The sequence below is a fragment of the Ursus americanus genome, chromosome X, assembly GCF_024610735.1.
Source record: "Ursus americanus isolate L20-20 chromosome X, mUrsAme1.1.p, whole genome shotgun sequence".
Classification (NCBI taxonomy): Eukaryota; Metazoa; Chordata; class Mammalia; order Carnivora; family Ursidae; genus Ursus; species Ursus americanus.
Window position 1 is genome coordinate 18,252,542 of NC_142164.1, and position 26,981 is coordinate 18,279,522.

Sequence of the window (26,981 nt, forward strand, 5' to 3'; positions counted from 1 at the left end):
AAAGAGAGCGTGAGAGCCGGGGAAGGGGCAGAGGGAGAGGGAGGGAGAGAGTCCCAAACAGAGTCCCTGCTGAGTGTGGAGCCCGACGCGGGGCTCGATCCCATGACCCTGAGATCACCACCCATGAGATCACGAACTGATCTGAAACCAGAAGTCGGATGCTTAACGACTAAACCACCCAGGCGTCCCTCTATCATACCGTCTTTAAAAGTACAAGTACACTTTTGGAGTCTGCATTGCTCAATTGTCTAGTCTCTTATTATAAGATCCAGATTCCCTGGTGTCATCAACAAATACCTGTAATTCTTTTCTTCTTAAAGCTGTGGAAAAGCCTAAATGATAAGTTGTATTGAATAGAATGCATATGTTCATATTATTGACGTGTTTACCTGGTGCATCTAAATATTGATTTGTATTTTGAAGTCTTTAGTATTCCTTTGTGAATAATGTACTTAACCCAAAATATGCTGGCGATATAGAGAGGAAACAAACATAGCTCTTGTTCAGAGGCTACAGCTAGAGTGCGGAAAAGTCAAACCTTAGTTCCCAGGTCTACACATCATCACCCCGCTCTGCGCTGTCGGAGTATAGACACGCCCTAGTCATTCAAGTCAAATCCCCCACTGAAACTGAGCTTTTGGTGGCCCAGACTCGTGTGAGCTGGTGTGTGTAGCGTCTGTGAAATATCATTTGCCTGGGCTTTCAGTGGAATGAAATGTTTCTGAGGAACACTTAGGTACTGCTTTTCGATAAGGTTGCTGTTTGTCATTGTTCGGAGATTTTCTCTGCTTTGGGATAGTGCGGAACCTCTGGCCCTGAGACATTTGCAGTCTGAGTAAGCCTGCTTCTGAAGAGCAGTAATGTGCTGCTCAAAGATTCTTCTCATAAGGTGGTAACAATAGTCACAAAATGCACACCAGCAATTCTTTCACTGAGCCCACCTCCTTCCACTCGGTGTCCGTGGGGTTTCTGCTAGACTGTTGCTTTTGTGGGCCCTGGTCATGTGTGCTGAAACTCCCTTACCCCAACCCCTGATAATCTGGCACTGCTCTCCCCCAAACCAACTGGCAAAAATTCTATCATGCCAACCTTTACTAAAAAGCTGTGCTAAGAGAGGACGTGTTTGTACTAATTGTTCTGCCTCGGGAAGGATGAAGGACTTAATAATGCATATAAAGCACTCTGAATGGTGCCCGGTGCCTGGCAAATACACAATAGAGTTAGCTGGGATTACTGAGGCGAACATTCGGTGACCTTTTCTTACTCGTTTGCAAGTCGCTCGAGATCCCTAGGTGCTTAAGAGGACATCCCACTGCCATACGTTTAGCTATTAAATCATTTCGGGGCATACCTGACAGCCAGTTGATGTGCAATCTCTGGTACAATCTTCGAGGGAAAATAGTGGCCCGGGCAGCAGAAGGGTTTGAACTAGCTCATTCCTCCGTGTAACACGTGCCGAAGGATTGCACAGCGCTAACGTGCTGGTTAAGAATGTGAGCTCCCAACCCAGCGCCCCTCGGTTCAAATGCTCGCTCTGCTCCGTTTGTTCTGTCACTTCGTGGGTGTTTCTTCACCTCACTGTGCCTCAATTCCTTGGTAAAACACTGACCCAGCTTTATTGTGAAAATCACGCGAGGCGACGCACGGAAAGCACTTTGAACAGTGTCCGGCACGTGGCAAATACACTGTCAAGGCGGCTGTCATATTCAGGTGGGAGTGCTGGCGACAAAAATGCAAACCAGACCACACGGTGTTCTGTAAATCCCCCGAATGGGTTTTGTCATTATGACAGCTTTCAAGATATTAATGGAAAATATAATTTTACAGGCCCTCAACCTGGTCTCCAAATGTGTGTCGATAATTGTCACACGCTGAGTAATATGTGCTAAAACCGGAGATACAATTATTCCCCAGCACCCTCATAAATGGTCGGAATCCGTTCACATCCGAAGGATCATTGGACCTTCTGTGCCAGACTCTAGTCTATAAAGTCGATGTAAAACCTAAAACAAAATAAAGCCAATGACCCGCTCCACTTAGCTTTAATAGAAAAGCAAGTGTAAAAGATTGGCAGACTGATGTTTTATACTATCTACTTCATTTCACTGTATCATTTTTTTCTGAAATATTTTTCTAGAACAGAATTCGATCTACCTGATAAGAGAGACACAACCTGGACTTTTTTTTTTTTCAGAAAGTCACATTTTCCGAAGTGTTCTAATTTTATTCTGATTTTCAGGGAAGGCACCATGAAGCTAGAGTAGATCTGTTTTCTTCTATTTTTCCCTCCCTCAAATAAGGATTCCAGGAATTAAGAGGCACCGGTTAGACTCTCACCGTGATTCTAGAAACCTTCTTGTGCTTAATATAGAGGGTACACATAGTTAAAGTGTACTATTCCCCCAATAACTCTTGTTCCAGCTGCTTAAACTGACTTGGGGAGTACAATTAATAGATTTTAAAACTAACTTGTGCTGTTCTTTGCTTTGTTTTATTTTTTTCCGTGTTTTAGATCTGGAGATAGGCATTCTTTGGCAGACGTCATATTTCAACTTCTCCTCTGTAAGGATTATGAGACATTTACGGTTGAGGGATTGATTTATTTTAAAACATAAAACCTCCACTTATCATTTTATCTTCTTTAAACTAACCCCATTTCTAGTTACATTGTTTGTGGATGGCCTTGTTTGGTTCTTTAAATACTAGGGACAGTTTCATCATCATCAAATATTAACTGCTCACTGAGAGCAGATGAGCTTGACAAGGTTCCTGTATTTACTAAGAGCAACTCATTTTAAAACATATATTTTTTGAAAAGTGATCTCTGTCGTTTCATCTGGAACTCTCTCAGTTCTGTTCACATCTCTGAAACACATTTCAGATGAAGCTTAATATACCCGGTAGATACTCAGGCGACACAGAGTAGATCTTTATTTTGAAAAGATAAAACATTTGTATCAACAAGAAAAATTACTTGGTTTAAAAAGGCCACTTTCTTTAAATAGACGATGCGTTTGGAGTTTGGAGTTTTCTTTGGGGATTTGTCTGATACTCTAAAATATCTACAGTTTTAATAAGAAGTTAGCCCAGAGTTTTCGTTAAGACTCTTGGTGATAAAAATATATTACCATTAACAAAATGTGAGCTTCGTCCCTGCCTCAAAGTATTCGAATGACAGTGGATACCACTAAGACTTTCTGCTTGGAAATTGCATATTCCAATTGGTCGGGTGGTTGGGTAGGCATGTAAGGAAAATGCTTATTTCAGGTGGATACATTTGGCCTCCATTTGGGGTTTGACACAGGATTTCACAATTGTGAATTTAGCAAGACCCCGCGAACAACCATTTTGATACCATGCTTTAAAATTTCTTTATCCAAAACACGCCTTAGGTTTAGCAAAAGAGGGACTGATTGTCATCTTTGTGCCTCTAATTTCAAAATGCAAAGGTAAATCAATAACTATACTTGCCCTTTGCATAACCTCTGGGAGGAGGGATCCATGGCTGCCTATAGAGATGTAATTATTTAATGTATTCTCAGTGGCAGGCGTACTGAGCCCTGCAAAGATCAATTGTTTAAATCTGAACAATAATCAGTGCCTTTCCCACCTTATACTCTCCGTACATGTTTGCGAGCTATTTGAAACTTTCTTTGAAACTTTCTTTTTACTCAGAGACAGGAAACTTAATTTTGCCAAGTGGCAACCCCAAGGTTTAAGTCGAGTGCAAAACCAAGACCCTTAGGAATCGAGGGGATGCCAACTACCTCCTTACTTCCTAAGTTTCAGTGCAGTTTAAACTCACTTGAGACCCTTGAGTTTTAAGTCATGGAAAGTGGCAGATGGTTTCAAGGGACAGAAGTCACAGTGTAGGGAAAGCCCGTTAGAGAAGTCCTGAAGTTGTTCCAGACGTTGCCTGGCTGAAGCATTCAAAGAAGAGAAGAAAGCTGGGGAGATGATTGCGGGATCTTTCTTTGTAGCAATCGTAGGGAAAGTCTCCATCTCGTTAGCTGTTCGCCGATCCCGGATAGGCAAAAATGCTCCGTGTCATTTCCACGGAACATCCAGTTCTTGGGTTTCACTGTATTTTTCTAGTTAGGAGGAGAGAAATAGAAATGAAAAGTATGAAGGAAAAACTAACTTGACCTCCCAGATGCCACGGGGCTTGGTTCGAGCTTTAGTAGGAGGAAGTATTAGATCAGCATTTTCCCATAAGGACAGTCCAATGAGATACTGGTAAAAGGGGTTTTATGAAGAAAAGAGGGACGGTTTCTGTGATTCAGCTGTGTTGGGATAGCAGGTTTCTTTACTGTAGGACATAGATGAGAGAGATCCTTTGATACACTCTGGCGTATTGTCAGTCTCCGCGAGGGGAATGTAGTATGCCATTCTTACAAGAATTTCCCCAGGAAACTGGGCTTTTGAGGCTCCCTTCTTGGGAACAGTGGTCTATGGTACACACTCCGACAAATGCTTTCCAGCTTTACTCTGCGTTTCCATCCCTTGTTGTCTATAAACATGTGAACTTCCCCGGTGTAGTACTCTTTCATTCTTTCTGCCCTTACCCATTCTGAGTCTTTGATAATTCCAACAAAGGCATCTGCATCCTTTCTTTGAATGTTTAAGATGGATTTGCTTTTATTCTTTTAATTCCTCCATTTAAAAATGCGGAAGTCATCTATTACATTCTTGCTTCTGCTGCACTCACGGGATATCAGTGTTTTGGTGTGCACCGTGCCATTAAAAACATTCTTGTTTCACAACGGCTTGTTAATAAAGTTATAAGAAAAATACGAAAAAACTGAAATGAAGTTTGGTTTTGAAATTTGGGGGGCAAAAATCAGTCGGATGAGCAATCGCTTGCCTGGCTTTGCTCCGGGCCAAGCACCAGCTACTGTGCTGGGACTAGAACGTCTCTAGAACGTGGCTTCTGCCCTCAGAGAGTTTGTAGGTGAGAGAAGGCTCCCTACACCAGGCATCGTTGTGTACTTACGAGGGACAGCAGTACTCAAAGTGTGGTCCAAGGACCCTAGAGCGTCACTAACACCCCTTCTGGGGTCTGATTGAATTAAGACCTCATTTGCTGTTTTCACGGTCATTCTCTCAGGAGTGGAGTTTTCCAGAGACTGCATGAGAGGTGACGTTGCAACAGTTGAATGCAAAAAGCAAGCGTGAGAGGAGTCTGCCTGCCTAAGGACTTAAAAAAATTGTCGGGACCGTGTCTAGCAACAGATTCCTAAATGTTCACAATTACCACTTTTGTGACATGCCTATTCTGCTATGTGGGATTGCCATTTTTCCTGAATATATGATTTTGTTCATTAGAACTAACCATGCCCCTTTACTTCTCCCTCTCTTTTAATATGAGTAATCAAGAGTTGACTGAAAAAGACATCTATGCAAATACTGGCTATTCGTGCCATTTTTTGCATGTTTTGAATATGCATCTGCATAGATCTTATGTGCGCCTATGGAAACATAATGCTTAAGCCGTCATTTTCCTCGGCTTTAATGGATGACTTTTCCTTGAATTTGAGTATTCCATAGACGAGGCTGAAGGAAAAAAAGAGTTAACCCACCCTCCTCACCCCTCCCACACACAAATAAAACCTTCAAAACACAAAAGCCTCATCTTCCTGTAATAATTACTATGTTCCAAAAATGTGTATAAATTCGGAGTCAGGAGTTAGGCGTGGTGGTCACTGGCCATGGCCCTCTTCGTCCCCACCTCAAGGAGGAGCCCCGGGCAGGCACAAAGTCATTTGAATATACGATTGCGCCACTGTGGGTGGGAAAGTAGAGTGGCTGACGGGTAGGGAGCTGTGTGAAGCTTTTGGTGGGAGGAGCCATGGATTAAAAAATTGCTTTCTCCAACAGCCAACTTCCTTAAATGCCTTGCAGCTGGTCAGGTAAGCTGGGGCTGAGAGTGCCTTCTGCTTTGCTTGGGGTAATTGAAGGCCCTTGTAGAGGCTGGGTGGATTCCATGGAGGGAAATCCTTTTGTCCTTAAGGTAAAGGGAGTAAAATGGTTTTTTGTGGATTTGACTCAAATTAGTTCAACTCACAAGGGTAGAGGAATGGATAGGGAGAGGGTTGCCAGGTGATATGTTAAATGGAGAGCATACCTATACTAAAACATTGTTCATTGCTTGCCTGAAACTCCAGTTTGATTGGGAGTTCTGTATTTCCACTTGATAAATCTGGCAACCCTGGATGGGGTTCCGGGCAGAAGCCCTAGCCGGGAAGAAAGGGAGCAAGCGGCTGGAGTCCTCTTTGTCCTGGGTCTGTATCACTACAGTAGGTCACTAGGTGGGGTGTCTAAGAAAAGGGAGGAGAAGGAACCCGAAGAACCCAACATTTGACTATGGGCTGAGAGCAAGACACCCTTGTTTCATGACAAAGCCTATGTCGCTTGCTTTTATGTGTATTTTATTTGTTGGCATCGCAAATTGAATGCCATTATATTTTCCTTCCTGTTTTCTGTATTTTAGTGACATTTTATGATGGCAGCCATCAAACTGCTCTAAAGACAGCCTCCATGAATACTTTGGTAACTAGGTACCGATGTGCTTTCATTGTCCTTGGTGTTAACTGGATTCTGGTTAGCTGTTTTGTAAACAGAGAGGGTGCGTGCTTGAGGAGCTTACTGTTAAACAGATACTCGGTTACTATTTTTCCAAGCACGACTGAGGGTATTCGATTAGACCACTGCAGGCAGGCGGGGGTGAGGGGTGGGGCGTGGGAGCAGCGGGGACATAGAGGAAGGGGCAGGAGGCAGACTTGAGGTATTGGTGAGGCGGGCTTGGTTTCACAGGGAACAGCCACGGTGATTTTTAGTGTTATATGCTCTTCAAAAAATTTCACGGAAAAATTTAAGCTCATGGTTATTTGAAAGCAAATATTTAATGTGAATGCAGCGGAATGGGGAGGGGGCGGGTCTTGAAGTATAGCGGGGACGTTTTTCTTGTAAGAAGCCCGCCTATGCAATAGAGACCCACAAGAAGGCCCCACCTGATGCGATTGACCTAAAGCCATATTCTGCCTCTATTCTACCTCTCAGTAGCTTTCGGGGGTTTTGACTTGCAGGGTGTTCAGAGAAATGCGGGTTGGGGCGAGCAGCTGGTGAAGGCAGTGTACTGGAAGCCGCCCCTGGAAATGCAGTGTTCCCCTTGAGCGACTCAGGTGCTGATTACCTATGAAGCTGCTGCGGGTTCCTTTATTCGGCTGCGTGGGGCCCTATGGCCTGGGGAGTTCTTGTGGCTACAGACCCCTGGAATCAGACCAGGGTTTGTGTCTGTGTGCCTTTTGGATTCCGGATACTTCTGGCTTAGTTATACTGAATTACCAGGATTTTTCAGCCGTCATGGTCACATACACCTCAGAGTATATATTCATTAAAAAAAAAAAAGAAGAAGGTATGAATTAGCTGTTTTCTAGACCTGAATAAAAAACCAATCATTTGGGACAGCCAGCCAGGAACAGCCTTATTCATAAGTTGGCTATTGTTCTCCTGTTGGAGGAAGAGAAAAGAACTTAATGGAAGGAAACAGCCAGAGAAGCAAGTAGGCTTCTTCTTCTTTTTTTTTTTTTAAGATTTATTTATTTATTTATTTGAGAGACAGAGTGAGCAAGCGAATGAGAGAGAGAGAGAGAGAGCGCGAGCAAGCGCACGCACAAGCTGGGGGAGGGGCAGAGGGAGAGGGAGAAGCAGACTCCCCTCTGAGCAGGGAGCCCAACATGGGACCTGATCCCGGGACCCCGGGATCATGACCAGAGCTGAAGGCGGATGCTTCACCGACTGAGCCACCGAGGCGCCCCAGCCAGTAGGCTCCTAAGGCAGACTTAGTGTTACTCCCTATAAAATCATTCTCACAAACTTTATTCATTCACTCAGCAAACTTATGGAGTGAACACTCTTCTCCAGGCACAGAAACATCCCTGGAGGTTCAGAGATGAGAAAGATAGAGTCCTGCCTTTGGATAAGCTCAAAGTCTAGTGGGGAGATAGGCATGCAAACAATTTATCGATGTGCACAGTGATAAGTGCTGGGATAAACCTGAGTGCAAGGCGCAGGTGGAGGACAGAAGAGGGGGAGGTAAATGAGAGTGGGGGTGGGGAGAGGAGTCCCGGCAACTCTTTACAGGGAAAGAGTCATTTGAACTGAAAATCCGCATTGGGGAGTGCGAGCCTGGGAACTTGGCTTCTGTCCTTACTGAGCTGCTTGGGAAGTAGCACCAAGTCCTCTCACTTCCTTGGTCTTTACTTTCTCAGGAAGATAAAGGCGCACGAGATGTTCCTTAAAATCCGGTTCAGCCCTAAATGTTACAAGCTGGTAATCAAGCTATCTTAGTGGACTGTTCCAGAACAAATCATCATCGTTGAGCCCTACTTCCTTCATCTTTTTGGAGGTCACCATTTGAAAGCTTTCTTGAGGCAGATAGGCAAGAAAATTCTTCTGCCCTCCTCCCAGCTTCTGACGTGAATTCAGACTTGGTGTCCGGTTTGCGCCAAAGTCCTTGCCCAGTGTGTGCGTAAATGGGATGTCAAGAAAGCAGTTCAGTAGCATAAGGAAACGAGATGCAGAGCTGACTGCAGTGGGGGGGGGGGTGCTTGGCTGGCCCTCTCCATGGGGGTGTATGTTCAGCCTCATTAATCTTGCCTTCAATATTTTCAGGAAATGGTTTATTAAAGACTTTAAAAAAAAGATTTCTTGTCTGCATCCCAAATTTAAATTACAAGTTGTATGTAAGATTTAAGGATGCTCTTTATGCATATTTATCAATGTTCATAGATGGTATAATGTTGGAGGAGAAAATGATGCAGATTACATCCATTTTTAGAAAGACAGAACCCTAAGAAGAAGAAAGTGGAAAATTAGCCATTAGTATGCTGACATCTGGCTAATACTCCGTTTATGTTGATGTCCCCTCACTTTTAGCTCCTTGAGATTGTTCCTAGCCTTTAAATAGGTCTTGGTGGTAGGAACCAGGCAACCTCAGACTTGTGATTTGTAATTCTCGAATAACTGTGACTTCCTCTGAGCAGCCGTGTCTATGCATGTAAGTATGTGTCAGTGGGGCACTGTGATCAATAGGATTTTTCATTTAACACACGATCATTAAAATGAAATAACATAATTTGTTTCATAGAACAAATCATCTGTTCATTGCCTCTATTTAACATTTCACTTTAACTCTTGGTCGCCTAGCAGAGCTGTGAGGTGTCTTTGAAAAGGTAACCCAGTTATCATTGTATTTGAGGGGAGGGGTTCCCCCCTCCACCCCCCTCCCCGTAAATCCAAATGTATTTGAAGAAGCCAGTCATTCTGCAAACAGCTGTTTCTGTTAAGATACTGTGACTGACAAAGGGTAATTTTCAGCTTCCTAGGGTCCTTTTCTTATTCTGATGGATGGTAGAGCTTTCTCTTAGAAACATAAAAAAGTACATTTCACAGGGTTTTTCTACCACCAAGTGCATGGGAAATCTTGGATCTGACAGACTCACTCTCATAACTCCCAAGACTTAGGTGGGATTTGAATCTCTACAATGCTACTTTTCTCTCTCCGTCAAAGGCTTTGTACTCATTTGTCAAAAGCCTGAAGGTAGGAAAAAGGAAATAGATTGAATTGTGGAGGTTTTACAAATGCTCGGCAACTTTTTCCTTTGTCTGTCATCAACTTTTTGATGCAGATGTATTTCAGAAGTTTCATTGACCATTTTCTCCCCCTGCTGCTTTTTGGGTGCAATTTCAAAGCGAGTAGATGGGAAGGGGGAACTGGAAGATTCATGGGTGGAGTGGCTCTTATTTCAGCCAAGAACCACTTTGCTATTGAATCACTTTGCTATTTTCTTAACTCAAGAACATAGTGAAAGGCTAGATGAGAATGATTTGTTTTTAAGGCCAAAGGAAATGGAAAAGAAGTGAAATCCAGGCAAGCATACATGAACTTGCATGCTAATCTTTGTGATGCTTTTTAAATTTTCCGTGTATATGTAGGGGAAGCAGGAGAGAGTTCTTTCTCTCTTTTTTTTAAAGATTTATTTATTTATTTTAGAGAGAGTGAGAGAGAGTGCGCGTGTGGGATGGGGGAGGGGGAAGAGAGAGAGAGAGAATCAAAGCAGACTCCCTGCTGAGCGTGGAGCCTGATGTGGGGCTGAACCCCACGAGACCAGGACCAGAGCTGAAACCAAGAGTTGGAAGCTTAATGGACTGTGCCCCCCCAGGCACCCCATAGAGAGTCCTTTGTCTTGACTAGCCTTAGCTGCTGTGTTCCGGATAGAGCCAGCTCTGCTGGTGGTTGGCAACATCAAAGGTACAAGACTTGTAGAGTCCTTTATGACATGGTCCACTGAGCGCATGGCAACTCGGAACCTGTGCGTCTAGAAGGAGGACTTGGGACACCTTTGACGTGGCTTGGGAAACGTGAGGGGTGATTTTTTTTTTCAGACCAAGATAGTCTCTGGGCTGTTACAGACCAAGTGTGATAGGATATCTTGTGACCCATTCAAAATGCTTAGCTGGTCTAAAGAAAACACTGGGACCTTTCTAGTCATTCGTTTTCCAAAGGCCAAGAACAATGGGTGATTACATACTGTGCTGGGCAATCCCTCCCCTGCCTCCACCCCAGCCCATCCCCACCTGTTTACCAAAGCCTCGATCCCCTACAAGGACCAAAAGCAAATGTCAGCAAATGTCAAAAACAAAGTTTATCCCCCCCCCACTCTAAACGCCAGTTAAAGTGTTTTGGCCTATAATTAAGTTCGGGCCTCTTGAAGAATGAATACTTTACAGAAGAGATTTGTTATCACCGAGTGCTGTGCATATAAATATGTTATCCTGAGTTCCAAAGTCATTTTGAAAACTTAAGAGCCTTGGTTTTCTTTTGAAATATTGTGTTCCACAGATAACATCGATATTACATTATTTGGTCTCATCATCTATTGTTTGGATAGAAAAATGCAGATTTTTTTGTCTTTTATGAGCGTTCTTTAACATAAGCTGCGGTCTCTGGTAAGGTAGTATTGGTCTGCATTTGCATTATTATAGAATTAAATTATGGATTCTGTCATTCAAAAGAGAATGCTTTATAAATCAAGTAAAATCTCATAACTAAGAAGAGTAAGTTGTTTTTAAGTCTTATGGGGCCTCATATTCCATACTTTAGTTTTACAGCCTAACTTGATGTAATTATCAAAGTGTAATTCTCTTTTCTTTTTCTATTTCTGTGTACTGTTTTTGCTTTGTACAAATGTCATTAGTTTTCCAAGACAAAGCTTAAGGAAAGCTATATGTAAAGGACAGTAATATAAAAGCACAAAGGCAGGCTGTAATTCTTTATCTCTAGATTGGCAGGAAATGTGCCAAATACACCGTGTTCTTTCCCTCCCTTGCTTCCTCCCCCTCTCACTGATTGCATTCAATGTAAATGATGTTAAAACTCTAAATTGTAACAATGGTAAAAACTCTAATGTATTCCTTTTTTTATTGTTTAAACTGATCTATTGTTTGGAACTCCTGAATATAAGAGACAGCCCTCATTATAAAGCTTTTTTGGAAGGGGTTACAAACTGTGTTCTGTGTAAACGTCTGTGGTTGTGTTTGCCACTCGTCTGGAAAAGCTATCAAGGTGGGTTTGCAGTCCTAAGGCAATCCTGCTCAGCAGGTGCCTTCTTTCTTTTTCCACTGCTGCTCTGTAACTGTCCCAAAGCAGGGAATCTTAGCAATGGCCCTAAATGTGGACGGTGCAGGAAGAGGAAAAATCGTCTGCGGAGAAGGAAGGTCAGGAGTAAGTTATTTAGACCCGGTTAGGGGGCAGGATCTCCAAATGCAGCTGCACTTGGTGATGAAAAGCACTGAAATTCCAAAGAGGGAGCAGAGGCAGAGACAGAGATTTACAACCTGAGCCAGTGCAGTGATAGATGAAAATTTACAAGAACTCCATTTCTCCAGGGAAGAGAGATTCGAGAGGAGAGCAGAGGATTTCGGACTGAACCTTGGGGAAATCTTAATGTTAGGGTGTGGGAGGAGGAAGAGAAACCCCCCAGTATAAACTAGCATGCTTGGCAGTGGAAGCCACCAAGCATCACTGCTTCCCGCGGGGCTGGTAATTCCGAGCCAGAGAACTTCCGTTACACTGGGTGGAGGGTGGAGAATCTAGGAAAGAAAATCCTCGCGACTTTGCTTTGGCGCAGGGAGTGGTAGGTGTAAAATGAAGCTTATGTTTTCTCATAGGGGGCACATGAGTGAGGGGGGACCGTCCATTATTGTGTTTTTGAGCACATAGAAGGATTTCCTGACAGTCCTTTTTTTTTTTTTTTTGAATTCTTGCACCATCTTTGGTGCAAAATGGCGATTTTATTAAAGCACAGGGACAAGACCTGGTCAGAAAGAGCTGCTGCCCCAGGTTGTGAGGGGTGACTGATTATATACTTGGCAGTTGGGGGTAAGGAAAAAAGGAGGTTTAAAAAAAAACTTTCGTACAGTCCTTTTATGTGCTAAAATGATATAGCTGTTCCCAAGCTACTTTTATGCAATCGAAACGATTGGGTTAATACCGTTCTCAACTCTTCCTACCAATAAATTCTTCCTTTTCCAGGATATGCAGAGGAATGTAAAGGTATGTGGAAAGTAAGATATGATTTGATTTTCTCAATCATTTAATTCGATTAAAATTCAGTCAATCATCAGGAGAAACGAAGGGACAAAACTGACAGAAAAAAAATAGTGGCTCCTTTGATTTCTCGAACTATGTTCTAAGTTATACTCAGCTTCTTGCCGTGCATCTGGACTTGCATTAAATGTAGCTCTATAAAGTTTTGAAGGACACACCTTGATTCGCAGTGAAATGATAGGAATGCTTTGACGACAAGATAACTCAGTGTGGAGGAGTGATTGCAGAAACGGTTTAGCCATCTGAAGTAAGGGAAATTCGTAGCATCTGTTAAAAACGCTTGATGAACTAATCCATTTCTCCGGCGGATTCAGGTGGCCTAGCAGCTTATACTCTTGGGTACTCCCCCCCAAAAAGGCTGCTTTTTTTCTCCACCCCTCTTTCCAATAAGCTCATGCACTGGGAAGAGTTTCAGCATCGGTGGGAAAAAGAATTGCTTGCAGTTGTGCTTGTCTGAAAGGGTTATGGGGGGCCTGGTCATACAAACGAGAGATTCAGTAGCCTCTTTGTATAGTGCTCACGAGTTAAACAAACACAACAACAGGTCACATTTGGCATTGTGAATCTCTGTCCAGTGACATCCTTTGGTACCACATAGTAGACACGGTAATTAGCGGCCATGTCAGCATTTAGGCAACACCAAAGGCATATTTGATTGCCCCGGACTGACATAGGATCCTGTCTGGAAGTGCGTAAGCCATCAATAAAACATTGAAAGAGTCGAGACTCCAAAATACACTTTGGTCTCAATTATCCAAGTGATGTAGGGCCATTGCCTCTGGAACCTGAAGGACAACATGACTGCCAGGTATAAAGATTTATTCTCTTATCGATAAACAGAACATCAGGCGATTTCAGGATGTTTCTCACGTTATATGGATTCAGGAAAAAGAACTTTAAAATTGTCCAGAAAAATGGATCTAAAATTTATCAGGTATATTTACGTGTATATAGTTGCCTAACATTTTCCCCCAATTTCCTTGATTGTTTCTATATGCAGATCCAAATCCTGAATCTTATTTAACATGCATGATTTTACATCTCATGTTAGGAAATTTTTTTTTAATCTGTAACATTATGAGGTATCATGGTATTCCCAATATTTTATGTTTTTTTAAAGATTTGTTTATTTATTGAGAAAGAGAGAGAGATGGTGGGGGTGGGCGGAGAAAAAGGGAGAGAAAGAATCTCAAGCAGACTCCCTGCTGGGAGCATAGCCTGCCCTGGGGCTTGATCCCACAGCCCCAAGATCACGACCTGAGCGGAAACCAAGAGTTGGGCGCTAACCGACTGCACCACCCAGGCACCCCCTAATATTTTATGTTTTAAACGTAATTTGATGCATATCAAAGCAGGGCAGAGCAGGGTGGCTAAGGGAATGAGTTCTGGAATCAGACCAACTGGGTTTTAATTCGGGTTTTGTCACTTTATAGCGGCGCAAATTTCTCTTAGTCTCGGCTTCCTCATCTGGAAGGTGAAGATTATAAGGGTATCGATCTCAGAGGGTTGGTCCAAAGACTAAACACGTTCATTCTAGTTCGTGCAAAGTGCTTAGTGCAGCACTCCGCGCATGCGTGGAACTGGACAAACTTTTGTTACTTTGTTACCAGATTTTTCGAAATACCAGTGTGCATTCATCTAATTCTTCATTTTCAGGGTCGGTGCGCTAGAGAGAACTGCAAGTACCTTCACCCTCCTCCACACTTAAAAACTCAGCTGGAAATTAATGGGCGCAACAATCTGATTCAACAAAAGAGTGCCGCAGCCATGTTTGCCCAGCAAATGCAGTTCATGCTCCAGAATGCTCACATGTCATCACTTGTAAGTCACCGCTATTGAAAATCTGTGCATGTGTGTCTTTTTTTTTTTTTTTAAGAATATAGCCCTTGCCGGGCTTTCGGGAACTTAGTTACAGAAGGATGTAGGATGCCAGCCAATGTGTTAATTGACGCTACGAAGCTGTTCTGCTTCTGAGGGGAGCATTCGGGTGTGTTGGGTTCAACACCTGGGTTGCATTTACCATGAATTCAGTTTATAGAAAAATATTAATTAAAGAAGCAGGGGCATTTAAAGATGAGGAGGAGGTCTGATTGTTATTACAGGTAAACCGTTGAATTCTAGGATATTAATCCAAACAAATTTCCTCGCTCTTTCATGGTAGTTTTGTTACTTTTTAATAGGCTTTTTATTTTGAAATGATTATACTTTGAAGGAAAGTTGCAAAGACAGTACAGAGAGTTCCCATATTACCCCTCACCCAGTTTCTCCCCCCCCCCCGGTTAATTTCTTATGGCATATTTGTCAAAATGAAGAAACTGACGTTTTACACATTGCTATTAATTAAACTCCAGATTTTATTCAGAGTTCATTAGCTGCCCATTAGGGTCGTCTTGCTGTTCCAGTGTTGAATCCATGGTACCACAGTGCATTTATTTGACTCCTGTCTTCCTTTCTCAGTCTTTCCCTGTTTCCCATGACTTTGACATTCTTGAGGAATCCTGGCCAGGTATTTGATGGTGGTTTAACTTAACCCAGCCACAGAGTTTCCCTTTGCAGGAATTAAAAAGATTATGCTGCCATTTTAGTCCAGCGTCTGGTATTTTTATAGATCAATGAGTTGAAATGGATCCTTTAAAAAGTAATTTTGTCCTATTGAGAATTCATCTTGTCCTGATACCTTATAATATAAAGTTGCAGTTTCGTCTTAGACCTTTCGTTATCTAGATACCAATTGGAAAGGGATATGTTGTCTTCATCTGTTACCCATTTGGTCAGTGACTATGTAATAAACTCACTGAAAGCTAAAGACCATATAGCTTTTCAGCTATGTAGTATGTAGATGGATACAATGAAAGTGTGCTCTCAGCAAAGCCTATCTCATTATAAAATTGATTCTCAGAATTCAAGGAAATCAGTGTGGACAGGGCAACCCCTTCACTGGTATATATTTATAGTTAGTACACATAACAGGTGGCATTGATGAGTCACTGCAGTTTTGCACCATGATCTTCTTTTTCCAGAAGGTCCAGATGGCTTTAAGTAAAATGAGTAGATTTCATTGCCCATATTAGTAGTTTGCCAAAAACGTTTGCCTTAGAACTCAGTGTGATTAATTACATTGATAAATTAGTTCCCAGAAGGTCATCAGTGAGCTCCTCTGAGCTCTTCTTTGACCTTTCATAATACTTCATATGGTTGAACTCCTTCTGCAAACTCTTTCGTTAGCTTTCACACACTGCAGTATTTTAGTTCCTCCCTATTTCTAAAGGGGTAGGGAAGAGAAGCTGTTCTAGATTCTGGGAATAGTATGAACAAAACCACAGAGAAATGAATGTGCGGGGTGAGTCCAGAAAATATGAGTAGTAGGGGAATAAAGCAAGGAAGCTTTTCACCCACCGTTATTACTACTCTTGGCCTCTCGTGGATGTCCCCAATTTCAGACTGAGTAAAGAATGGGGGCCAGATTGTATGACACACCTGAGCCCAGCATGTGTTTTTTTCCTTAGGTCAAGAGACAAGCATTGGGGCATCAATCAAATGCCCGGTTTCAGGGAATCAGAGAGCAAGGCCTGGGACAAAGTAGGGGTAAAATCAGAAGGCAGACTATTCATCTTCTGTTCAGCCTCCAGGAGAGTCTTTCCATTCCCTGTCTCAACCATTCATGCATTATTGATCATGCTGACTCACCCTGGAGACTAGGGAGTGGCTTTTTTTAGAGTCCAATAAAAGATCTATTGAGTTCTCCAGCCTCTTGTGCTTTCTAATTGAATTCTCCATGCTTTCTATGATAGAATACATTTCCCTTTTTTTTCTTCCATGAGGGTAATTTCAGATTTCAGGCTGCAGAATATGATTGATATGACTCACAGGAGTGCAATTTATTTTATAGCATATCGTAAGATACAAGACATTACTTAGAAGACCCCAGGGAACAATTGGAAATTGCTTTTCTACCTTGTAGATTATTTAACAATAGCTGTTGTGATGTGATAAACTGATAAAAGATTAATTTCTGCAGTTATTATGTATACAAAAAACTAACCCCGAGATGATTGATATGATCCTATTTTGTGGTCTAGAAAGCTTTGTAGGCGTGTTGTAATTGTACTAGTGTGAGCAATTTTAAGTGACATTTACCAGTCTGATTTGAAAGAAATGTTCTTTATTATGGATCTTGATATTACCATGGAAGTAACATATGATTTTACTTGATTTTTCGGGTATTTACGCTCCCCAAACAACTCTCTATCCCTTTTAACCACCCCCCCACCACCCTGATAATCTGATTCTTCTCCCTAGAATAGTCAAGCTTTTGTTTAAATTTCCAGTTCTGATATTTGTATGGTTGCATATTAAGCCCCATTTGGTATCACTGGCTTGAACTTCAGGTCTTTCCACAAAGCTTACTTCGATCCGTTTCTAGGATACCAAGAGAGCACATCTGCTTTCGGAAAATTGAGTATGGTTTGCTTATTATAAGCCCCAGATAAAGGGAACGTCAACCTAAATGGGATGGTAGCTAGAGAACAAATTCTGTTCAGTGTGACTGAACAATGAGTAAAAGCCACACCTAGTCAATTTGGGTGGAATGCTTGCCGTAGCAGGCAAGTTTGTTCACTGTATTTAACAGGTCTGAATTGACATTTGCTAGTATGAAATTCCGCCCCGAAAGCTTTTGTTAGCTTTATTAAGGAAGTTTAGCAAGTGAGACAAAGGGCGTGACTCCCCAGTGTTTTTCGATGCAGTTAAGAGATAGTTTGATGTTCACAGCAAAAAAAAAAAAAAAAAGAAAGAAAGAAAGAAAGAAAGAAAGAAAGAAAGAAAGAAAGAAAGAAAGAAAGAAAGAAAGAAATCATGTTTAAGAACTCCCCTGGCATAATTAGGAGGCAAACAGGAGCCCTGTAGAAGAATTTTAGGGAAATCAGACACACTGGATCGCTCTCAGGCAAACTAATGTTTTTAAATTTCAATTTCACAACCGGAAATGTTCATTACAGGAGGAAGGATTCTCACTGGTGGATGTAACGTATGCATATATAAACTGCATATGGTGTCATATGTCTATTAAAAACATCTCTGATTTAGACATTTTGCATAGTCTAGACCTGTCCATGTCTAGTAAACCGCTTTAGTTTCTCTCTTTGTGGTGATGCCCATGGAAACAGTTCTTTACACGCAGGTGAACTTGACTAACCCAGTCAAGTGTATTCACCTGATGATTTATATAGAGGTTATTGGTTCAGCCATTGGGGTGTGCCAAGTCCCCTGGTCTGCTATATGTTTTTCATGGCTTGCATTCCTGTGGCCAAGGTAGGGTGTTTCAAACCACAGAGGCTATCAACATGGGTTCCACTCCAGACTTGTCCTTCATTGCAAATAGTATCATCTGATATCTGTCTGAACCCTCCCCACCTTTTCACATCATGTCTATAACTCTGTGTACCAAATACATGGATACATTTCCCATAAACAAGCTCGTATGTTTATCTGACATTAATATAGCAAGGAATGAAGGTGAGGTAGCGTCTCAGAACCAAAAGGGGTAAAACTAGGAAGTTCCATTAGCTAGGAGGAAGGGAGATACACTGACAAGTAATAGCTAGAGACCAGCGTTTTGAATGCTTTTTTCCCTTAATTAATTAGGAGCTATAAGGTGTTGTATTATTCCACGAAACTTTGGACTGCAACCGTCTTAAGCGAATAGAACCAGTGTTGCAAAATCATTTATTTACTTTTTCATTTTTGAAAATGTTAAGTACTTAAATGACTCAGTAAAGACAAAGGATAGGATCTTTCCCTAACCATGCTACATTCTACATTTTGCCAATTCACATCAGAGTTACAGGTTTCCTAGTTCACACAGTTCATATATAGTTCATATGGTTCACATACAAAACTAACTTTATTGGCTAAAGTGTCTTCTATCTCCCTAATGTCATGGCTCTTTTATTAAAAGTTATCATGAGGGGCTCCTGGGTGGCTCAGTCGGTTAAGCGTCTACCTTTGGCTCAGGTCATGATCCTGGTGTCCTGGAATCGAGTCCCAACGTTGGGCTCCCTGCTCAGCGGGGAGTCTGATTCTCCCTCTCCCTCTGCCCCTTCCCCCTCACTCATGCTCTCGCTCTCTCTCTCTCTCAAAATAAATAAATAAAATCTTTTAAAAAAATAAATAAAAGTTATCATGATGAAAGGTACTGGCAAGCCATTTTGTAGATTTAATGGAAAAGGAAACCATGTCCATATTCCAGATGACCAGTCTCATGATCAGTACAGAAGTTACAATGTATTTTAATGAAGGTTGTTCAGAAGATTTTTCAGTTTATCTACTCTGGAAATGATAAGTGATGGCATTTAGTTCTTCTCGATGTGCTTACCTCTGCATGTTTTTTAAAATGATTTTTGCAAAAACGTTTAAGTTGGTGACGACAGGCATTACGTAATTATCAGGTTAATATGCTTTTAATAGAATTACGACTGTCATTATCATGTGAGGTTCCACACTGACCGAGGTTGACCAGATCACATCACAGGAGTGCCTGGGGTGCAACTAGCCCCAAAATCATCTGGATTTTGCCATGTTTGCTAAAAGGTTAGGCAAGATTTCACTTTTAGATATGGCGACTGAAGCCTAACATTATTTATTTGTTCATCAAAGTGTTCCCACCGGTAGGCTTACCTTGAGGTTAGTGAAGCCTCGAGGCCCCTCATTTGCATGGTCTCCGGCCAAGGCCTTGGGAGGAGACCTACCAATGTGTTTGCAATGTGTTTGTAAAGTTTGCAAAATATATTTGTGTATTCTTTGTTCTTAAGACTCCGCTCCGCTCCAGTTGCCTAAACTTCAGGCCCCACAGATTCTAGATTCACTCCTGATTGCAATTACTGGTCCAAAGTAGAGAAATTATTCAGGTGCTTTCCCTAGGTTGTGTATGTCACACAGCCCGAAGCTCCTTTTATATTCGAGCAAAGTCAGTCACACCAGCAGTAAGTGTGCTGCCTTGCCCCGAGTCTGTTAATACACATATGTGAAACCTTGTTTGCTCAAAGGTTAAATGGAAATGCTACAATTTTGCAGCCAAACAGAGAGCATGTGTACGTGATCCCCGTTCCTCTGATAGTAACAAATCTCAACATTCTCCCGTTAACCTCCCTCATATATTCCCATGGGATAAATTCAACGTAATCTCCTTTCAGCCCATTTTGTGTCCTTCTCCTCTGGGGCTGCTTAGCTCCATTGGCTAGAGCCTGGAGCTAATGAGACCATGAGGGCCCGTTAGCTTGTCTGTTCTCGATCACCGTCGAAGCCACAGCCAGCTACCTCAAAGCTGCTTGTGGATCCCCAGTGAGTTGAAGGCAGGAAGTTTGGAGGGCTCTGTGAAAATCTTTTTTCTGATGGAAGATAAAGCAACAGCAACAATCAACAAAATCAGTACTTGATAATCTCACCTATCGGGGATGATTTTTTTTCCTATCAAAACCATCCTCCCATCCTCTTGCTCAGGTCAGTGTAGTTCAGTAGGGAGGGCCATCAGGAGACCTAGTAGAAAGCCTGTGGTTGCCCCCAGCACCTGATCATAATCTTAAACTGGTTCCTCCCAAACGATCCTATTTTGCCTTACTATCCTTTATGCATCTGCTTAATATTTTTTAAAGATTTTTTTTATTAGAGAGAGAGAGCACACGAGAGTGAGGTGGGGGGAGAAGGGCAGAGGGAGAGGGAGAGAGAGAATCCCAAGCAGACTCCCCACTGAGTGTGGTGCCCGATGAGGGGCTCGATCCGACAACCCTGAGATCATGACCTGAGCTGAAATCAAGAGTTGGGCATTTAACCGACTGAGCCAGTCAGGTGCCCTACATCTACTAAACATTTTAAACTCTTCTTTACCTAGTCTCTGCTCTTAAACCATTCTGTGGATGCCAGTCATATTAGCAATTCACTAGTCCCTTGGAACCACACATTTTGTAATAAGAAGTTGCATCTTTTGGTCTATAGTATCACGAAGCCACTGTTTTTCAGAACTCTGCATTGGATACCTTCGATACTGATGATTTAGCCACTCTAGTTTAAAAATGCACACGTACGGAGTGCCTGCCGTCAGCTCAGGTCATGATCCTGGGGTCCTGGGATTGAACCCCAAATTGGGCTCCCTGCTCAGCGGGGAATTTGCTTCTCCCTCTGCCTCTGCCCCTTCCCCATGTGTATGCTCTCTCTCTCAAATAAATAAATGAAAAATAAAAAATAAATAAATAAACACACACACGCACACATTTGTGTATGCTCGCACGGACACACGTGTGTATAAAGTGTCCCGTGCTTCTCATACTGTCTGAGCTAGCATTTCACATCTCAGCGAATAGACAGTTTGGGGGAGACCTTCTTTTTTTTTAATTAAATAATTAATTTTTTTAAAGTTCCATGATTTATTACTTCCGTATAGCCTTCTGCTTAAAGTCTTCCTCAGTAGACAGCAGAACTGCTGGATTTATTGGTCTCTGTGCAGCCACTTCTGATCCCTGAGTGTTTCTTTTGTACTGTGATGTGTGAATTGGATTTTTCTAACTGGTAAACCTAAAAGTAATCAGTGGCTTAGGAATCGCTTTTCATTCAACTCAGTAAATATTTATTGAGCATCTACTCTGTGCCAGACATTTAGGAGGGTAAGAGGTAGATTAAAAGATAAACTAGAAACAGTCTTTACCCTCTAGGAATGTATGATCTAACAATAGTAAGATGGTGAATTAATGTTCTTGTGATCCTCTTAATTTCTGATTTCTACCTTATCTTCTGTATTTTTTTTATAGCTTTGGGCTTTTCTTTTGTTTCTTTCCTCTGTAGAATTATCTATTAGCCATGCAAGGTTTTGCTTTGATTTGTGTTGTTTTGGTGGTGGTGGTGGTGGTGGAGATTTGTTGAACTGTTGATACATAGCCCTTAGCATCCATTTATCCTGGCCTTGCATTGAAATGTTTATAGTCTCCAGGCTTCTTGCAACTTCTTTGCTTTTCTCAGCTCTTGTCATCCCCCCATCCATATTTCGTTTAATACCCTTTTTTTTTAAAGATTTTATTTATTTATTCGATAGAGATAGAGACAGCCAGCGACAGAGGGAACACAAGCAGGGGGAGTGGGAGAGGAAGAAGCAGGCTCATAGCGGAGGAGCCTGATGTGGGGCTCGATCCCAGAATGCCGGGATCACGCCCTGAGCCGAAGGCAGATGCTTAACCGCTGTGCCACCCAGGCGCCCCTCGTTTAATACCCTTTGTTAAAATTGGGTAATACTTGATTTCTTTATACTTTTCCTTTCCTTGAGGAATACTAGTTAATTGTCGCTATTATTACATGGTGGCCTTCACCATGTAATAATAGTCTTGTTCACTTTTCAGGAACAGTCAAAATTGCCTTGCACATCTAAAAAAGGAGTCATTTGCCCTCTTGTCGAATTCCTACCCGTAGTAACCATGTGGTGTTATGCGGGTCTGTGTTTAGATACTCCGTTGTCAGTGCTGGCCTACTTTGCAGCTTCTCTTCCACCAAATGTGGGCAGATCCATACTATGACATGTCCTCCCTTGCACGCTATGTTTTATACCTTTCACACTCACAATCATCTATTGATCCTTTGCCTACCTGCCTACCTTCAGTGCTTCCTCTTACTTGGAAACTTCTGTGATTAAGGTCAGAAAAGCCAGACCTAGATGAGGACAACTCTTCACTTTTGACCCTTGAATTTATTATTTTTTTTCCTAGCTCTCTCTTGGGCCACAGTGACTTATTATGATTAGAACATAAACACCACTATCAGCTTGCATCTGTTTATAAAGTCAAGTCTCTATTATTAAGGGACCAATTAACCAGTCTGGAGGTTCCACGGGCCTCCTGCAGTGTGCCTTTTGGCCACCTCAGTCCCCACAGAACATCACTCTGAGAGCGTGGAGATGACCAAGCAAAAACTCTGAAACAAAAATTATTCAGTTGAGCTCCACGCGAAGTTAGTCAAGTCTGGGGGGAATGAAAATTATACATATCAGTGTGCTTGGGGATTATCTAAGGACAGAGATTCACATGGTGACAGTGAATGGGACTTCCTTTTATACTATATAAATGCTTGTCAATGAGCAATAAAATTTAGGTATTTTGAGTGCTAGTAAAAGTTAAGAGTGTTATTTTTCTGGTATTAAAATCGAGTCAACAAATCGTTACCAAATGTTTGCCGTCCTATAAAAGAAAATGTTTGGTCGTCCACCTCAAGACAGGAGCTCAGAGAGAGAAGGCCTCAATTATGTTGACTTCGGGCCAGGATTAGCCTCAGTGACTTAAAGTATTTTGCATTCATCCAACAATAATTGTAACTGACCTTGGATATTACTGAAGTAGCTAGGAATAGATCTAAGCTGTTGGGGAGACACAAAGATTGCTTTAGCATAACATTTCACTTCTATTTTTTATACTAGTTTGAGGGATAACCCATTTTAAATAATAAGTTAACATTCCTAAAATATATGTGTAAACTAGAGATACTTATTTCATGCATATTTTTTATCGAGTTGTGTTACAATTCAAAGATGTTTCAGAATCCTTTAAGACCCAATACGTCGTGGCTCCTGAAATTTTACCTTTACAAGATTCCATCTAGCTTCCCATTCTTAGTCACTGAGTAGTTATTGTTGTATAAAGAAATAGTTAAGAATCCTAATTTTAGTACCAATTTAAAAAGACTGTAGTATTGGTTTCTAACACCAAACCTTTTCAGCTTGCAGAATCTTGCCACAAGTATTAAATTTCTATACATACACATATAAAATTAGCTCTTTACTCCAAAAATTGATGGAGTGCTTTACTTTTTGGAATCCTCTAGAATGAGGGTCAGCAGTGGTTTCTGTAAGTGACCAAATAGTAAATATTTTAGGCTTCATGGGACAAGAGGCAAAGTTGAGGGTATTATCTCCAACTTTTTGTTAACATAGGGCTCCTAGGGAGCACAGTGGAATTTATTTAGGGATGCTGAAATATGAATCTCATATACTTTTCACGTGTTTTGAAATATTATTCCTCTTTTACTTTTTTTCAACCACTTAAAAATGTAGAAACCATTCCCACCGTCTGGGCATACAAAAGCAGGCAGGCCAGATTTGGCTCAGGGACTAGAGTTTGCCCATCGTTGCCCTAGAACATAAGCTCTTAGACAGTGGGCTGTCGAGAGCCCAGCACCAGCAGTGACTTCCACGAGGGCCTTGAACTACCTGAGGAAGTTCCATAGACTAGAGTCCACAGCTTTCCAAGAAGTCCAGGATTAAGGAAGAATTGGGGCCGCCATTCTAGAGACAATCACTGACTTTTAGGGGACATTTCCTTAGGCGGTGGTCATTCCTAGGTACCATGCAGTCTCTCTTGGGAATTCCTACCCTAGTAGCTGTTAGAGACATTGGGGATAAATAATTGTCTAGATGATCTTGTTAGTCATGAGTCGGTTGTCTCCACCATTCTTGTTGGTTTTATAAGACTCAGAGGAAGCTGAAATTCCACACCTCTGGTTCTCAGAGGGAAAACCTTCTCATATTTTCAAGTATTTAGTAATTAATTTAGGTTCGAGTGAATATCTGAAACATATTTAAGTGTCCAGACCATTTCAGGCTATAAACAGAAATCAGATTCAACCTGCTAGGAACTTTTTTCTTTCAAAGGTTCTTTGACCCACAAATGGGTTCGTGTTACCTCAGCTGATGTGAAGGACTACAGTAGAGGTATAGGCAGAATGAAAGTTGCTTATTAAAACTGAATGTGTGAACTCTCAGGCTGCTTAACACATGTTCAAATTCATGTAATGGAGTAGTTATCCTGGGGCAGAGGTGGTGGTGGGAAAACCAAAAATGTCCATTTGAAAGTAAGTAAGGGGGGACCCGGGTGTCTCAGTCAGTTAAGCGTCTGCCTTCAGCTCAGGTCATGATCCTGGGGTCCTGGAATCTAGCCCTGGGGCAGGCTCCATGCTCAGTGGGGAGTCTGCTTGAAGATTCTCTCTCCCTCTCCCTCTGCCCCTTCCCCCGCTTGAGTTTTCTCTCTCCCCCTCACTCTCTAATAAATAAATAAATCTTGTTTAAAAATTCAGTAGTTTTTAAAGAGAATCGTAGTAATGGTTCTCACATATGTAAAAGGAAAAAAGCAAAAAGTATCTCGGAGAAATAGCATGGTGACTTCAGTGAGAAATTTACTATGAACATCAGAGAGAAACGAGAATTGAAACAGAGTACTATGGTGTGGTTCAAATACAGAGTTTTTACCATGAGAGATTCTTGCTGATTTTGAGACAACCATGAATCCTCAAACTGATAAAACATACCTTATCATGGAAGCATGCCTGGGCGGTTGTTTCCAAGAGATTTCCATCTCATTCTATAAAATAATATCACATCAGCTAATTCTTGGAGCTTCGTATCTCATTCAATGAGAAGTTGGACATGTCCTTATAGCTTTATGTCACAATGCCTCTTTGGGCCAGGACAGCCTTAGGTGGCTCATCCTCCAACGTTAAAGCACTTCCCCGGACTGCACCATCATCTTTCCAGGCACCTGGTGTTGCCAGTGTGGAAGGACCAAGTTCTTTCTGTCCTTCCTAATACGCTAATTAGCTACTTTGATAAAATCATCTACGATCGAGTGCGAATCGGGAAACCCCTTCCTTCCAGGTTGGCATGTGGTTTTTTAATGGGCTTCATGGAGAAGGTGTACAGGTGAAAATCTCAAGTCAGGCCAGGGGGTGGGTTGGTGAATATATATTGCCCCTCACTTCGTACTCCACAGCCTCCCATTCTACCTGCATTTAAAGCTGTTCCTGTTCGTGTGATTTAGCAGAAGCTATGGGTACAGCTTGATGGTGCAGAAGATTCATTCTTTAGTGAAAGAAATAAAAAGAAAGCAGGAGAGGACACACGCCATTAGTAACACACAGTGAGACACCACTGGGTACGAACCAATGCACTGATGACGTTATAGAGTCCCTGCTAGAAATGTACTGCATTTAACCGTGGTGTGTCCTTAATTCATTCAGTGCTTACATTTCTTTTTAAACTGATTCTATCAGTCATTCACTAAGAATGGGGTACTCTAGTGGAGACAAGAGAACTATCAAAGAAATGAGAACCACATTGAGAAGAAAAGATGCCCGCTTTGGAACACGCTGGGAAATAGCACATAAATTGATAAATTACATGGTTATGGATAATAAAGGCAATACATATATCAAGCTCTTTGAGATTAGGACTTTCACAAGATAGAAAAACCCATGGGAGCCCATTCCATTGCTCACGCTTTCCTTTACAAGTCGTGCTCTAGTTGATAGACCTTAAAATCCTGTCATCTTATTTCTTCCTGCCTAACAGGGATCCTTGGAGCGTTTTTTAGGGCCCCCTTTTGGACTGTGGATATCATCTGGCCCCCTAGATAAAGACTGGGGCTGGGCAAGTCAGATTCGTTTGTGAAATAGAACCCCTAATTAAAAAAAAAAAATGACCATACCCATCTCATTTCGGGTAGACAGCAAGAAGTTGTTAGAACTCTCACCTTTCTTTAATCTACCCCTTTCTTCCACACTCCTTGCTGTCCTTCATAATTGATAGTGGGCCCAAAAGAGAAGTAAGTTGTCAGTAGGGTTGGTGGGAACTTTGACAGGCTTAGAGCAGGGCAGTGCTGATGGGAAAGAAGAAAGAATGGGGAATGAAGGGGCTTTCAGGAGAACCTGAAGTCGGCCTGCAAGGCACATTGCCTGTATATGTGATATCATCAGTGGCATCAAACCATCAGTGGTTTTTAGGTTAAAAACAGAAGTGTGAGAGAAAACACATTTCGAAGACATTCCATCAATGAGACTTAATTTGGCTAATTCATGACTTAAAATTGTGTGCCTGGTTTGATCAGTTTACCAATAAATTTGTTACTCAACGAGATTTGTTGGTTTAAAGCAACTCCTATGTGCGAATTAATATGAGACTAAAAATAGATCAGAAGAAACAATGGTAAATTTGGATATGACTTAGGCTTTTTGGAAGAATGTGTCCTTGTGTAATAATAGAAAGAATCTATTCACCTCTAATACCTTTTTTCTCTTTTACACATACAGACTTCTTTTCCTATGAATCCGTCACTTGCAGCTAATCCTGCAATGGCTTTCAATCCTTACTTACCTCATCCTGGGATGGGCCTGGTTCCTGCTGAACTTCTACCGAACGCACCCGTTCTGTTTCCTGGAAACCCGCCTCTCGCATTGCCAGCAGCGGCTGGTCCCAAACTGATGCGTTCGGATAAACTGGAGGTATTGGTGTAGA

The 26,981-nt window shown here is 41.9% G+C and overlaps 1 protein-coding gene across 5 annotated transcripts in view; it reads left to right on the forward strand.

Moving 5' to 3' along the window:
- Positions 1–26,981, forward strand: part of MBNL3 (muscleblind like splicing regulator 3) — a 106,461-nt gene that overhangs the window by 60,410 nt on the left and 19,070 nt on the right. For all 5 annotated transcript variants that reach the window (XM_045795957.2, XM_045795960.2, XM_045795961.2 and 2 more), the window contains exons 3-4: positions 14,327–14,491; positions 26,777–26,968. In XM_045795957.2, the coding sequence (XP_045651913.1) occupies positions 14,327–14,491; positions 26,777–26,968 (357 nt within the window). The remainder of the gene's footprint in view (positions 1–14,326; positions 14,492–26,776; positions 26,969–26,981) is intronic.